Source organism: Rhinolophus ferrumequinum, chromosome 2 (assembly GCF_004115265.2).
Source record: "Rhinolophus ferrumequinum isolate MPI-CBG mRhiFer1 chromosome 2, mRhiFer1_v1.p, whole genome shotgun sequence".
Taxonomy (NCBI): Eukaryota; Metazoa; Chordata; class Mammalia; order Chiroptera; family Rhinolophidae; genus Rhinolophus; species Rhinolophus ferrumequinum.
Genome location: NC_046285.1, coordinates 53,552,556 through 53,569,476, shown reverse-complemented (window position 1 = coordinate 53,569,476; position 16,921 = coordinate 53,552,556). Strand labels below are relative to the sequence as shown.

The window sequence follows — 16,921 nt, the reverse complement described above, 5'->3', positions numbered from 1 at the left end:
GAATTTAGCTAATTGTTTTCCAATTAGTCATTCATATATTTTTATTTTCCATAACTGGGATGAATGTTTCTTAAACATGGAATTTTTCTTTTGGTTTTATTTTGCTATTGTTTTACTCAAATTTACAACACATCCTTAGCACCCAACACAGTGATACCACATAGTATTTGCGCAGAAAAAAAATCTTTTAAGATGTGGTCTTTCCCAGTTCTGATTGCTCTATTTGCAATGTTCTTTTTGTTTTTTCAATGATCAAACTCACAAATTAGTTTCCAACTGCATTCTTGTTGAGCTTGTAACTTTTTACTATTATAACTATTTATAGATAAAATTAATTTTCTAATTGTAACCTCAAATACAAGACTTAAGTCTTAATCATCCTTGGCTTCCTAGGGTCCTGAAATGTGCATTTAAGAGATGTTCAGTTAATGTTTGTTGAATACATTAATGAAAGAATCAGTAGTCACAAAGTATTCTTGCACAAAGGGGACAAATAGACTAGAAGGCATGAAGCATAGAATTTAATACCAAAACGTATCTAATCCAATATACTTACACTGGAGATAAGAAAGTTGAGGGCTAGTGTGGTATAGCTACTTACTGAGAGTGTAGTCCATCACCCTTTTGGCTACACCATGTTGTCTCCTAGATTCAATGAGACCGTTGCTTCTCTGAATATATGCACTCCAATTTGGGGTAAGTCTTGTTTTGAAACAAAAACTGAATCCTACATTCTAAGTAATACTTGAATTTCTGAATCTGGGGTCTAAATGACAATCTTAAACATCATTTGATAGCTTTTAACCTTTCTTTCCCTAATTCCCGGGGCTCTGATACCTTCACGATCACAGTGGAGTGAAGGGGAGTTTGTACAAGCCCATCTTGAAAGAGAGCAGCTCTCTTCCTGCCTTTCCTCTTGGAGGTCAGCAGGCTTTGTCAGAACAAAAGTTTAAATATCTATAGCATAGTTCACCTCATCCTACCCTTAACTAATAGTTAAAGAAATTAAAGCCTGCAGAGGTGAAGAGACTTTCCCTGAGTCTAGTGTTCAATTCAATCAGACTAATGATACCACCGATTAACATTTGAATTTTAAGATTTATTTGAAAAATCCAAACTAATTTAAGCAAATATCTTGTATATGAGGGGCCAGTTGACTTACAGCCCATAGACCAAATCCAACTTACCAACTGGTTTTGTCAATGAAGTTTTATGGAACACAGTCGCATTTGTTTATGTGATGTCCATGGCTGCTTTTCCACTACAACAACAGAGTTGAGTAGTTGCATAGAGACCATCTAGCCCAAGAGCCCTCACTGTTTACTATCTGGCCTTCTACAGAAAATGTTTGCTGACCCCTGGTCTATACCATATCCAAACCACCAGGGAGTTAATACACTCGTTCAGTCCACCAGTTGGTAGAGCTGTACATCAACAACCAACATGAAGGTCTTTTCCCACCCGTTCCACATGGCTCACCCCAGAACTCTACCCATGAACTCTGTTTTGTGTTCCATCTCATCATTGATTTTTTGCAGGGTGGAGACACACACTTTTGTTAATTAAAAATTTAGGGTTTATGTTCAAACTAGTTGTACAATGTCATTGGGAATTCATTGTATCGCCTTCAGAAAGGAAAACGAAGAAATTGAACATTACCTGTATTTGTAGACCTCACAATACCAGGGTTGCTGTTTCACATAGAGAAATGCACAGATCTGTACAATGCAGGTGAAACAAACATTCAAAAAGACTGAAAGCAGTAAAGGAGGAGAGAGGAGCTGTCCTGCCGGTCGGTATGGAGCCAGTTTTGGGTATGCATGAGTTGAACTCACTGAAAGACAAATGCATTTTTTTTTCTGTTACAGTTTTATTGTTGAGAATAAAAGATTGAGATGCATATTATCTTGAGTCTTCCGTGAGGGTTCAGATTCAGCACACACGATTTGAGAATTTACATCCAGACAAGCACATTGCCTAGTTGCATATCCAATGCTATCAGCCTTTGCCTCTTCCATATTTTGGTTTCACCTTAGAAATAAAAAGTAATGGGTTCACAAGTTCTGTAATTAATACTTTAACTGTACCGCATGGTGCAAATATTTCTCCTACAACCAGACTGACCAGGAATGGAATGTAAGAGAAGAAGATGGCCTTTCACATGGATAAGCATTACTGTTATCTTTCAGTGATGATGGAAAAGTGGAGAGTTAGATGAGGAGTGTAAGGAGGCATCTAGCTAGACTAATCTTCATGTGCTGGAACGTTTTTTTTCCGAAAAGCACTCACTCTGTTATTCATTCGGCCATCATTCTCTGAGCACGTCTGTGTACCAGGATAGATACTACAGGTGTATTCTGTTCCCTCCTGGATAAGTGTGTAAATGGAGAACTACTAGAGCACATTACACTGCTTAGGAAAAAGAACTCATTAAAAAATTCTTGCTTCCAGATGAGAGTGCTAAAATATATTATAGCATTTTTTGATCCTATTATTATTTTTTTAATTTAAGAAGTTAGCAGTGGGCAGAGATTAAACAGAACAACTACAGAAGGAAAAAAAGACTATCCTTTTTAGAAGCCATACATTCCAACAAGCTGATGAAAATGGGACATACTTTTTAGGGTAGAGCAGGAAAGAAGCATGCAAAGGTCTGAAATTAGATAAATCACACTTAAAGGTTTACATTATGGTCATGTTTCAGTTCTTCCCTTTATTCTGTCATCTCTTCCCTTTTTATAGCTTATCACTGGTTTCTTTGAGGTAAGGAAGAAAGTAGGGTATGTATGCTTAGGTTTGTGTTCATGCATGTAGAGGCAAGTCAGTGGGGAGTGTGTGCCCAGTTTGGAATAATAAAACTCTAAAATAGATCTTCAGTTTGCTCAGTGTATATTTTGGGGCAATCACATAAACTTTCTGGTCCTTCATTTTCTCATGTACGAAGTGAATGCATTAGAATGTCTAATTGGTCTCCAAAGACTCATCCAAATCAGTATGCTAAAGCTCTATGACTAAAGCTTTACTTTTACCAATTTAAGCACTGTTTTCCCAGGAGGGTGCTGGGCTAGAGGCTGTGGGGTATGCAGAGAAGAAAAGGAACTCATCTTCCCTCAAAGAGGTTAAAGTCCAATGGAAGACACAGATGGGTTGTGTAATAAAAGATTTGTCTGGCCTTTGTCCCAGGTTCTTGGGAGTTTATCTCAAAACACTTGGAATTAAGAATTTGGCCTTCCTGGGATGTATCCTCTAAATCCTTGGTATTTCCTGAGTTAATAGAAGTGTCTTTGTTCTTCATGGTGGGCCCTGATACTTCATGCTAACAAGACTCAAGATGGGCCTGAAGAGAGTGTGCTAAGGCAATAACTCAGGATGGGGGCTGGCCATGCCGGGAAGACCAACCATTAGAGGATTGGTCTGACTAGAGGGGTGGGGCTTTGAGCCACATGATATCAGCCTGACCTTCAGGGAGAGAAGGGGAGCTGGAGATTGAGTTCAACCTAGGACCACCAATTCAATCAAGTATGCCTATGTAACGGGACCCAGATAAAAACTCCAGACATCAAAGCTCAGGTAAGCTTCCCTGTTTGGCAAAACTCTGCATGTTGTCACACATTAGTGTGCCAGAAGGGTGAGGAAAATTGACTCTCCAGGGAGAGACAACAGGAGTGTCATGTTTGAGATCTTCCCAGAGCTAGTCCTTTGTGTCTCTCCCTTTGGCTGGTTCTGATTTGTATCCTTTTGTTATAATAAAACTGTAATCATATGTACAGCACTTTCCTACATTCTGTGAGTTTTTGATATGAATTATGGCATCTGAGGGAGTAATTACAACCCCCAAATTTGTAGCCAGCTATTCAGAAATGCAGGTGGCATGGGGCCCCCAAACTCACAGCTAGTGTCTGAAGTGAGGGCAGTCTAATGGAGGCCGTGGCCTCAACCGGTGAATTCCAGGTTGGCCCAACTCCAGGTAGTTGGTGTGAGAAGGGCTAGAGGAGAGCACAAAAAGGGGTACACAGTGTGGGCTGTAGCTGGTGTTGAAGAGGGGTGCAAGGAGGCTGTGTTTGGTGTGCAAGGAGACAGAGGCAGAAGCTACAGTGTTTGGAGTTTTCTGTGTGCTCTAGTGTCCAAGGTAGAAGGTGGCCATAGCGTTTGTAAAGGGGCTGTGGGTAGTGGAAAGAGGTGTAATTGCATTTGTGCATCTGGCTTCGTCCATTCTGGTCTTCTTTTTATCGGATACTCATTGAACTTCTGGCTTTTCTTTCATACAAGGACTGTGGTAGATTGAAGTATTGGCCTCGTCATGGCAGAGTAGACTTGGCCACCCCTTTATTTTGGTTTCACTATGTGATTTTCTCTGGCCAAAGAGAAGTTAGAGGTTTAAGGCCTGCTTGCAGCACTGGGCTTGCTCTCTACTCTGCTGTCTGTGATCTGCCATGAGAAGATGCTCAGGTCTGTTCATTCAGCCGGGCTCCAGAATGAAAAATGTGGAGCAGACCTGAATTAACCCATAGCTTGGACCCCAAGACAAACTTACGTATATCTTAAAGCAGAGTCGCTCAGCAACGACAACCTACATCAGCTGAATGACAAACTATAGACCCATGAACGGGTATTGCAAGCCACTGAGTTTTGGAGGTAGTTTGTTATGCAGCATTATTATGGCAATAGCTGATTGATACATAGTCCTTACATAAAGAATATATTAACTTTTTTCTACTTTAGAAATTCCTAATACTTTCTGAAGAATCTGTATACCTGACTATAGACAAAAATAAAAGATAATGACTACCATTTTAGGGTAGTCATTTAGGGTAGTCACTAGACTCCAGAGGTCATGTTCGTGTTTTATAAATGTTCTCTTTATTTCCTCAAAAAGCAATGCAAAATCAGTATTTTATCTCCTGTTTTACTGATGAAGAAACTGAGGTTGAGAAGTAGAGTCCCTTGTTTAAAGACCCACAGTGAATGAGTGACAAGGTGGTGATGTAAACTCAAGTCTGTCTGATTGTAAAGCCCCATGTTCTATGCTCTATAGCATATTGCAGTGGGATGCATCTCTCATTAATTAAAAATGATAAAATGAGGAGCCCTGGATAGCAGTGTTGTTTCTCAGCAGCCAGAAAAACTTTTCTGAATTGTCCAGGTTTCTTGAAAATGATGATGATGATGATATATGCTATCAGACTGCATGCAGAGAAATGGAAACTTGTGAAATGTTATATTTTATTCAGAGTTAATCATTACCTCCTCTGAGTTCCCACAGCACATGACTCATGTTGCCACTAGAGTGAGGGTGTCTTGCCTCAAATCTAGTTGTTTGCACATGCACTCTGCATTCTGTGAGCTCCCTGAGGGAGACAAACTGTCTCATTCCCCTTCTGTCCCGTACTGAACCTAGCACAGAGCCTGTGGTATGAGAGGACTTAGCAGTTTCAAAACTTGTTTTCAAAGTACTATTTTAATTGATCAGCATCGTTTGGATATAATGTAGGTGTGCTTCCCCTAAATAGTTGGCTTACTTTACATTCTGGGCATTTCAACTCATGTAAATCAAATTTCAGGAAGCTCATGAACTCACCAAAACTACATGCAAAATTCTGAGTGTGCATCATGAGATTCTTAAGGTAAAAAGATACATATCTTCCATCAGATTCTCCAAGGACCAAGACCCAGAAAATGTTAGGACTAATTGAAACCCTGGTGGAATTTATGTAAGAGATATACTTATATAATGTATTAATTGCCTCCTACCAACTTCTTGTCTGGACATAGCCTCCTGCCATATTCTGCCATGGTTGGCCTGAATGGGGCTGAATTACATGACCCCGCCTTCATTCACAGAAATGATTGGCTTAGAGGTGGGCAGCTACCCAAGTTAGGTCAATACATTTTCTCTCCAAAAGGTTTGCAGATAAGATACTGAGAGGCTGAGCTAAATTAGTTGTGGGAAGACAAGCAGAAAGGTTAAGAAGATTCAGTAGAGTCACTTTTTAGGGTCATTTGTAAGGTGAATGAGTAGAAGTTTGATGCAAACAGTAAGGAAAAAATAGAAGAAGAGACAAAATAGTATCTTGGAAATAAAAAAATGAAAGAAAAAAAAAAGCAGCCTCTATTTTTCACCCTTTAGTGTTCTAGCCCTCCTCAAACCCAAGCACTTCTGAGTTTCTATTCTCAGTTGTTGTTGGTTTTTTTTTTCTCTTGAGAATTATATTCTTAAACATTCCCCTTCCTCTATTTTCTTGATCTAATTTGAATGGGTCTTTTTGAAGAGAACAGAGATATAGTGAGAACAAATTCCTTCCAGGATGGCTTCTAGACCTACTAGGGTCAAAAGAGACTTCAAGACATGCATTTTCTTAATTCACTTCCCTGACTTCACCTCACTTTTCTCCTCGATTTTCCCTTTAATACATTATATCTCATCTCATTAGATGCCTTTAATCTCGTAGGAACAAAGCAAGTAAATAAATAAATAAAATATGTGATGGTATCATCTTTGTCCCATACTCACTCAAGCTTAAAGTCAAAGCCATAACCTAGGAAGTTGGAAATATCGGAGCCTTGGTGAAAATGATTGTACATTGATCATTCAACCGCCAATGACTCTTAACATCTGCACAGGAATGTCCATAGTTCTTCGCCTGGTCATCAAGATTCTGTGATCTGATCTAACTCACCTTTTAAATTTCATCTCTTGCTATTTCTCTTCACATATCATACAGTGTGGTCAAATTGAAAAACTCATGTGCGTATTTATCAACTCTCTCTTGCTTATGTTGTTTCCTTCTACTTGAACTGCCCTTCCTTTAGTAAAAGATATTTGAAATCTACACATCCTTCCTATTCTGGTGCAAATGCTACCTTTCCCATGAAGCCATCCGTAGGAGCTCTCTCTTTTGTCCATTGTTATCTCCTTCCTAACTACAGATTGTCAGAGCAATCTCTCTTTTCTCTGAACTCCCAAAGTATTTGTTTTTCCTGGCACTCACTACTTTAGATGTGCATTTCATTCATTCATTCTGTGAATCCCCCAGTAAACTCTGAACTTCAGTGTTCAGCCTTTTCATGTTCCAGACACCTATGTGCCTAACACATAGTAGGAGATGAACCCTTCTAAGAGGATGGTCAGTGAGGCTTTTCCTTTTGTCTGGGGAATTTTGCTGAGCCTTATGTTTGAGGACAGTGAATGGTAAGTGCCAATCTAGTGTAAAGAGAGATGATTGTTATATCTCCATAGTACTTACTAAGAGGGATCCATTGATCCTTCAACTGTAAACATGCCCCCCTTTCTCTGCCACCCCCCCCCCCCACAATTACCTGCATACAGACTATATAAGTGAAAACTATAGCGATTATCAAGAGAATTTTTAGGAGCAGCAAGAACTGTGGTTCTCTTTTTTGCATCACCCCAACCCAAATAAGGAGAGGTCATAAAAACTACTCTAGAAGAGACGTTAAGTGGTGTTGAGAATAGAGATTATCTTCCTCATCCCCCTGTTGCAATATCAGAGGGAAAGGAAGGCAGCAGTGAGAACAAGCTATATACCTCTACTACTTGGTAGGTTAAGTAGAAGCCATGGGAATTAGCCAGGCTAGAACTGTACTGGGAGGAATCTGCCCGGTGGGGCAGTCCACTGGAACTAGAGGGCCCAACGGTAGAAAAAGGCTTCATGGCATATACCACTAGAAGGCAGTTGCTGAAAGGAATCCTAAAGAGTCAGAGGGAAAGAGCATCGCCATGTCGGAGAGAAGTCTAGTCCAGACCAATCCACAGGAATTCTCTGAGGAATCCAAGAATTCACCAAAGAGCCCCATGCAAATTGCCTTAATTTGAGATGCCTGCTGTGCAAGAGGGCACTTGACAGAGAGAACTACAATCCCTCCAGTTAAGTAAAAAGTGCTTTGCTCTTGTGACTCTCATATTCCCTGAATCAGGGTGAGTGTGTAGGTAAGTAGAGACCATTCCAAGGAAAGTAGAAACCATGACCTTCTCTCCTACTGCTTGCTCCACGCCATAGGTCAGGCTTGATATAGGGGAAGCAAAGCTTTGAACTGAATGAAAACACAAAATGTTCATTTATAATACTTGGACTTGTCCTATCTGAAGATGAGATCATTTTAATGCCTGGAATTCACCAGGAAATGATCTGTCTGTGGGATGACTGAGTTTGTAGGGATGACAAAGCAATAGTGTTTGAAGGCAGAGGGTAAAAACCAAACAAAAATAACCGTTTCCGGACTCCATTCTCAACTCCATCAATCTACCCTGAGTCCAGCCCATTTACTGAACCAGCTACATCTTTGTTGAATAACATTGGAGAAATTGCTGTCATTCTGATAGAATATTATGCTTTTGATCTATTACCCTTTGGAGACCTTTTCCTCCCACTGGTAGCAATGATCCTGCCTTGAGTCATTCCAAGTCTCCCACTGAACCTACTCAGAGAAGAGAGGTTAAGTTTAATAGGATGACAACAAGCTATTGCCACAGGAAAGAGCAAAATATACCCACCGCCATGGGAGTCAAGTTCACAACCAGTAACATGGTAGTAAGTGTGTAAAACCTCAAAATAACTCACTCAAGTTCATCTAGCAATTCTGAGGCAAAGCTAGGACTACCACCCATGTTTTTGGATTTCTACTCAAACAATCTACTTGTAACACAGTTTAATTCTTTTCAAGGGCTCATTGAGTTAGCCAGCCACCACAAAAGAAGAAAAAGAGGATAGATGCAGCGTGATATCATTCATTTTGCAATGAGTGCTTATAGTGTGTGATGTACTGTAATATACATTTTATATGCATTATTTTATCTGATCCTCACAACCCTATGAGGCCAATTCATGTGAAAAAATTATTCGTTTCATAAATAATTTGCCAAAAGTCGCAGAGAAACAGAGTGGTGGAGGATATCCATGGCCTTCACCTTCATGCTACTGACTCCTAGATTAGCTCTTGGAGCTTCCTGGTGTTCTTTTTTTTTTTTTTTCTTTTTCTTTTTAGCATTATTAACCATGTTCACAAGTAAAAAATGCAAATTACTTAAAATATCCAGCATTTCAGAAGCAATATCATTGATTCAAAATTATCCAGTCATGTGAATATCAATAACATGTAGAAAAATATTTTAATAGTCTGTGAATAGAAATTTCAACCCTAAGAATCAAAATTGATATTACTTACATCTCTAATACTGGTAAATTTTGTCATTGGGGTGATATAATAAATGACTTCAATATCAGTTTCATGTTTTAAGATGCTACATGAAATTCTCACAGCTATTAATATCCTGCATTGCCTGATGTTTTACCTGTTATTTTTCAAAACATTTTCATTGTTGAATAAAGAAAAAAACTGACACAGTCATTACTCTCTGTTGAGGCAGTCACCTTTCTCACTTATTAAGAGTTAGCATCAAGCCCTGAGTTCCTTGCTAGGAAATACTTTATCAGTGTCATCTGCAAGGAAGGAAATGAGCAATCTCGTTGCTGTAAGCCACACCTTGCTTTTCAAAGAATTCCACTGGAATAAAATGCTAGCATTTGTTCTCATTCATCAAAGACTTAGCAAAAATCTGGCTTCATGTCAACATGAAGCATAGCTGAATAATGGAAAGTGACCTTTGGGTTTTAAAGATTTTCCTTTCAAGATTTCTGTACATTTTTCTATGTACAAGGCACAAACCTACAAAGAACTCAGAATATATTGACAATTTTATGAAGCTAAAACCTATTTGCTCTCAGGATATTTTAATGCCAAGTCTGAGGACCTCACGCATCAATTTACTCCCAACAACACTTTCAAAAAATTCATAGGTAATAAGGCTTTAGTAGTTTAGGTGCATCTTTCTCAGAAACTCTTAAGTTCATAAGCATTTCTAGAATGTCATGGATAAATACAAATGATACAATTTATTTTGCTAAAGAGCTTACTTGTTAAACAGACCGTCAGGGTAATGGCTATATCTTGCACGAGATACTGGTAATTCCCAAAGAGTTGTAGTTGCTGATAAATAAAGAAAAGTAAATATAAGTGTTCTTTCTGCTATTGTGTTATTTTTATCATTGCCAACACTTTTTTTTAAAGTAATCAGAAGCAATAGTTATTTTTCTGTCCTCTTTAGGAAGAAAGTGACTTACCTAAGGTTTTTAGCATCTCATTGGAGAGAATGAAACCAGATCACTGTTTTCCCAGTGTTTAACTTAATCCCACATTACCAATGAGGCTCAATCATTTGGGAAACAAATCCTATTGGCCACTGCAGTTCAGGCAGCTATAGTCTCAGTCTGGACAGTTGAATTCTTAATATAATTGCTCTGGGAACTTCAAACTTAAAATCTGAAGGACTCAAACCACTCAACAGGAGGTGTTTCTCCCCTTCCTCACTCATGGATTGAGTTCACACCATAGTTCTCTTGGAGTCCATTCATTTTCACACATTGAACAAGTGCCCCTGCCCCAAGTAAGCGCACTGCAGACTTCAGACTGGTATATCTGCCTTTCTAAGATTTTTATAGCAATAGAACTTCTTTAAAGTTCACATTTATAGAGCTGGAAGTATTTAAATATAAAAGCCAACTTGTTACTCTCCAGGAACTTGCCTTGTCATACCTTTCGCAGCCAGGTCTGTTTATCTGTTGCATTGCTGTTGAGTGAGAGCTAAATTATAATCTGGTTCTGAACACATTACAGACCAGATTTATGCAAATGAAAACTATTTCTGGCCTCTTAAAGGGTGAACCCAAGGCCCAGAAATTTCTGGGTGAAGGTCCTTGGGGAACGTTCTTACTTTGGTCAAGACCATCAGACCGAATGGCATCAGAGTGGACTATGGTTCACTCTGTCTATGAAGACTTTGGAACTGAAGTTCTGCTCTTTCCTATTTTTTTGAGAGGATGCAAATTGTTCCTCAATGTCCCTCTCATCTTCCAGTTCTTCCTCTGTCTTCTTTACGTTTCTCTCTCATATTCTTTTCCCTCATTTTCCACTCAGATTGGTAAAATGAGTATGCAGGGTGAGATGGAATAGAGAGAAATTTTCAAAGGCAGCTTTAGTTTTCATTCTAGGAGCAGCTTTCATAGAACTATGAAGGACTTTGGGATCAGCCAACCTAACTTCCCAGAGGCAGATAAAGGCTTGGCCAAGAACAAAACCTAATTTGTTTTTAGTGATAGAGGCAGAACTTGAATCCAGGTTTCCTGACTCCCAATCCAGGTCTTGTTTCTATCTACCTGGTGTGTGGTCCTTGTAAGCAATAGCATGCCTGTGGTCCTCTCATTCACCTCTTAAATGTCTCAGAAAAGCAATGAACTAATTTCCTCCCTGAAGTGATCCCTGAGCCAGTTGGATCATTTCACTGTTGAGCAAATTATGAATGAACTAATGAAGTGTACTTTCAACCTAAACATATTTCTCCCATACAGCTAATTAATTCTTAAGTGTTTATCTTTAGCATTTAATTTCAAAAGTCTCTTTTTTTAATTTTTAAAGAATTGCTAATCTTTTACTAGTGACATGTCTTAAGTGTATATGTTCACTTAAGGCAGGTTCAGAAGTAAAGATCCTGCATAGGAGTTTTTCTAGCTTTTGAGTCCTTCACAGTCAAATTCAACCATTTCTCTTTCTTTTTATCGCTTCTTAGTCTTTTGCCAAAAATATTCCACAGTTGGTGACTGATCCATTTCCTGCTGAGTTATATTTAGGCTGTTCTGAAGCTCTCTTTATAATCCAAGTGAAAAAATAGAGGCTTGAAGAGGTCAAGTGTCTCAAGTTATCTAGAGAAAAACAACACTCCTAGAAAACTGAGCCACATCTATTTATTTCTAGCTCCATGTTTCATGCACAGTTATACCAAGTTCCCAATTTGTAGACATCTATTTTGAAAAATGTCATTTATTTATAAAACATTAAATACTGTGGAGGAGCTATACCCAAAAGAATAAACCAGGGATATAAATGCAATTAGAACTAAAAAGAAATTATTTTGGTTCATACCCAATAGAGCAGCGATGTACCAATAAACTGGATCATGCCATACATGGTCAAGTATTTAAACACCCCAAAGGATGAAACCAGAGCAGCTCGGCCTTCTCTGTTTAAGAAAAAATAAAAATTACTGGTTATATATGATACAAATCTCCCAGTCTCCCTTATATTTCAAATGGAGTTTAATTTTTAATAGCCTATTAATATACATTCAGTTAACCACTGATTCATCCTCTCAATTATTTATTTAATTACTCACTGACTGTTCATTCTCTCCTTCAATCAGTACCTCATTCATTAATTCATACACTCACCTTTATTTAGGGCTTATGAGGTACCAGCGTTATGCTAAGAGTCATGGAGGATATGAATACGTCAGGCCCAGTCTTTATTTTCAACAAGCTTTCAGTGGACTAAGAAGTTTAACATGAACGTTATAAACACAATACATTATGATAAGGTGAAGTGTTGACTTAACTGTGACTCTTTACATCCTAATAACACTTGCTTCCTGAGACTTGAACAGTGGGTATTTTAGAGTCCCTCTGAGACTTAAAGCTAAAGGATGGGTGCTCCTGCATTTTAGGAAGTGTGGATGTGTTTCCCATGTTTGAGATGAAATGGGTTTTAATAGCATTAATACTTCAGGAAGAATCCAGGGTAATAACCTGGGCTGGTGTGGAGATCAAAAGAGGTTAAGACAACAGTAAAAATTGCAGCTTAAAAAGTAAATATTCCCCCCTTTAAAAAAATTCTGTTTGAACTCTTATTTCTTTAACTGAGACTTGGTTGGGCGATGAATTATGACAGGCCAAGGAAAATGAAGTGAAGTGATAGTGCAATGGGGGAGTGGGGAACTTGGCACACAACCCTTCCTGCAGCCTCCTCCTGTCCAGGCAGAAGCAGATCCACAAGGGAGGTAGCGCACATCCTCTTCATTTCTGGTCCCCAGTGACATGGACACTGCACTGCTCAAAGACTTTTTCAAGATAACAGGGACATGAGAAGGAAAAGCTAAAAAGCCAAACTAATAACCACTTGCCTCAGGCAAGATGAGAAGCTTTGAGTGGGAGATGGGCGAGGATGCTGTGAGCAGATGTTTTCTAGCAAGCTGTGAGGCACCACCATTTGTTTGCAACACAGAGGGTGGAGCAAAAGACAAGCTGGGACAAGGCAAGCATGTGAAGCCTGGATGTTTTCCGACATAAACTTTGTGATTTTTGTCCTTTCCTTCTGCTGTTATCTACATGTCCCCCACGTCCCCACCCCCGAAAAAAAATTAAGACACCCAGATTCAAAGAAAAGTGCAAAAACCCATTGTAAGTAAAGCATAAAGGATGTTTGCATGGACCTCCAAAATTACTGCTATAATGATTATGAATTTTAAGCAGCTCACTCATTTATTTGTGCATTCTACAAACATTCATCAAATGCTCTGATGTGTCCAGCTATTAGTGCTAGGCACAATGATACAGAAATGAATAAGGAACAGTCCTTGCCCTAAAGCACTTGAACTATAACAAGTGTTTCACAGGATAAAAATGAAAACCTGTGGATCTGGACCTATGCATCTAAAACTCTACCTTATCGCTCCTCTGGAGGATGTTTTCTCTGGAATAAGCAGTCATCAAGGAGAGCAAGGGTACAATGCGCCTAACAGAGCTGAACCACATCTAATTTTACAAATCTATGAAATATAACAGCAAAGAGTTTATACCCTGAAGTCTTATTAAACCATCTGCCACTAGAGAAATTTTACATCATGACTTGTATTTGAAAACAGTATACTGCATTCATAAATGCATCAGGCCACATGCGTGAGAAAGAGCATCTGAAGTTCAAATGCCATTGCCTTTTGGATGTGCCAACCAGGCACGTTGCATAATCTTCCAGGAGTTTAAACTTCCTGTGCAAGCCCTCCACACCTGGTGCTCCAATTTAACCTCCTCAACTCCCATCTGAGAAGCCTTGCAGCCCAATTAGGTTATTGGGCCCCAGCACTCTCCAGTTAAGCCCCATTTCTAAACATGGGTCTCCATTTCCCCCACCTGGCATTCACTCCCACTTTCTTTCTGTTCACAGATGTCCTATCCATCCCTCATGTTGCAGCTCTCCTAATGAAATCTTCCCTCTGGCTAGAGTTATCATACTGAACTACTGGAACAATTCCTGTATTGTGTAGATGTTAATTTATTTAAAGCTCATTTATTGTGCACTTCTCATTAATCAGGCATAAGTTTCTGCTTTGTGATTACATCGATATCTATCTATAGTCTTTACTGGAATGTAAGTCCTCCAGGGCAAGGCTCTGTCTCATTCTTAACCCATCACATTTCTAGGCACAATATTTAAAAGAGCTCCAGGAATGTTGATGATGGAAAGCATGAACTAGGGCAAGGGTCCTGAGGACGCCAGTTTTGTCGTCACCATTACGTGAACCAGATTTAGCAATAGATATAGTAAGAAAAGAGCTTGGAGAGACTCCCCAAAAGACAAATCATTAAAACATAATGTCTGATTGGCTAGGGGCGAAGAAGAGGAAAGAGTTAAAATAGCTCGGAGCTTCTGAGCCTGGATGACGGACTCCAAGGACCAAATGGTCTTCAGAAGCAGGGAACATGGGAGTTAGGAAGAGGAGTGCTTTAAGGCAGAGGAGGTGTCTGTGGGAGTGGAAGGACACAGGTACAGCCACTCAGTGTTCAGGGAGCTGTGTCAGGCTATCTGCTGGTGTGCAGCCAGACAGGGGTGTGGAATTTCGAGCCTGGCATTTTTCAGCGATTCCTGCCAATAGCTGCCCATTCAGATGCAACAATGGATATGCTGGAGAACATCATGGATGTCTTTTTTGTATAAATCTCAAGATTTGGTGATGTCTTCCAGGCCTTTGGCCATGAAGATGGCCAAAAGTTTCCACACAAGTAATAACACGAGATTTTGGAGACATAACACAACTTGGGGAAGCTATCTGATGAAATGTTCCCTTTCTGCTTCCTCAAATTCTCAACTCCTTAGAGAAAGGTTCCAGTGAGCACCCAACATACAAAATAAAGGAGAGAAGAAGTAAGAAAAGCAATTATTTTTTAAATGCCAACTCTAGCTTTCAGCTGTCCGTATGACACAGTCATTTATCCTTTAAGGCTCAGCAAAATCACTGGTTTGTGGCCTTTACCAGCATTCTCACGCAGCACTAATGGATCCCTTAATTGGTGCTCCAATAGCACTTTATCTACACCTCTGTTGTGACACTTATCACTGAATTATATAGTGGACTTCTGTCCAGAGCTGGACAATGAGCCCATCAGTCATGTGGGTGGAAGACGAAGAAGTGGCTTACTTGATGAGATGAGGCACACACTCGATGTTGGCTGTTTTTGAGGTGAAAGGGGATGCCACAGATGCCTCCTGCTCTGACAGGGAAATGCCTGCATGAGCCATTTTCAAAGCCTGGAATGATAAATCCATGTTACACCCATGCCTCCTCAGGCCAGGCTCTAACTCTTCAAATACCATGAGGCTATTCTTTACATTACAGAGTTTATAACGCTCTACTTTGACCCCTGGGTCTCTTTTTATGCTGTTCCTCCACCTGGAATACCCCCTCTCCCCGATCCACAAAGTCATCAACTAAAGAGGCAACGAATAAACAATGATCCAGAGGTAGAAGAGTGGTGTGTGTGTGTGTGTGTGTGAGTGTGCGCGCACGCGCGCGTGCAGGCACGTGCATGTCTGTGTGTGTATTGGTTGTGGGGCATAGATGTAATAAGAAAATAAAAACAGTCATTCAAGAAATCTATTAAAAAGATGACAGCATTTGGATGGACATTTGTGGGTGATATTCAGCATCACAGTTCTTACACTTAGCAAGCCATCTTCATGGACAATAGGAAAAGAGATCCAATCCCCACTTCTCCCTAGGTTGCCGAATCCAGTCAACCAGCTAACCGCCAGGAAAAATATGGAGCATACAGAGTCTTCACTGGGGATAGGGACTTTATCACACTCATTCCAGGACATGTGTTACCTCCCTGAAATGAGGACTAATTCTTTTCTCATTAAGACTGAAAGCCATTCAGAGAGTATAGAGAGCAGACAGTGAATAACAGAGAGGCCAGCAAGTCCTAAATCCTACGAGAATTGTGTGGGCATAAAATAAGATTCTTCATTTCCACAGTTCTGTAGAGCTACAAAGTACCTGTATATCATATATACAGGCCAATATATACTGGCCAGTATACAGGCCAGTATATACTAAATTCATGGTCAGTAAATATTAGAGTATTTTCTTCTTCCTCTTTTCTCTCTTAATATCGTGTATTTCTATTATATAATTTAGGACCATCTACTTTATGTTAGAGTTATTTTATGCATAATTCTTTCCCTACCCAAAAATGAACTCTTTGGGAGCAGAGGCTTTATTCTTTTTAGTACCTGATATCTTTGTTTTGTTCTAACCTTCACATAAATAATAGGCATAAGTACCCATTCTACATTTTAAACAGTAGACTCACAGTTAGCTTCTTCTCATGAAGCATAAGGCAGAAAAATTCATAATAGATCTCTAAGTACGAACATAGATTTTTATAGAACTTTGAGGACAACATTTAAGAATGAAGTAAAACAAATACCCGTATCTTAAGTATCTAATAGATTTTGGAAATACAAAATAGTCCACTTTACTTCTTGTTCCACACATTTGCTACTAAAATATTTTCTTACGTTCATAAATCTTCTAGATAAACTACTGTTTCAACCATATCTTTAAAACTTAGATTATAAAAAATGCACTGCCTTCTATTGTGTATGAGAAGTAATCTGCTGAGAATAATTTAATTTAGGTTTTGCTATAGTATATAATAACCAAATTGTTTGGCCTATAAACACATTAAAATTGTTAAAGATTTTGCTTACCTTGGGTTAGTCATCAATTCAAATGGAG

The 16,921-nt window shown here is 39.2% G+C and overlaps 1 protein-coding gene across 1 annotated transcript in view; it reads right to left on the bottom strand.

Moving 5' to 3' along the window:
- ATP13A5 (ATPase 13A5) overlaps positions 1 to 16,921 on the bottom strand; it is a 103,274-nt gene that overhangs the window by 15,003 nt on the left and 71,350 nt on the right. The window contains exons 23-26 of the mRNA XM_033131583.1: positions 15,320 to 15,429; positions 11,995 to 12,091; positions 9,933 to 10,005; positions 1,660 to 1,834 (exon numbers count right to left, since the gene is read on the bottom strand). Of these exons, the coding sequence (XP_032987474.1) occupies positions 1,660 to 1,834; positions 9,933 to 10,005; positions 11,995 to 12,091; positions 15,320 to 15,429 (455 nt within the window). The remainder of the gene's footprint in view (positions 1 to 1,659; positions 1,835 to 9,932; positions 10,006 to 11,994; positions 12,092 to 15,319; positions 15,430 to 16,921) is intronic.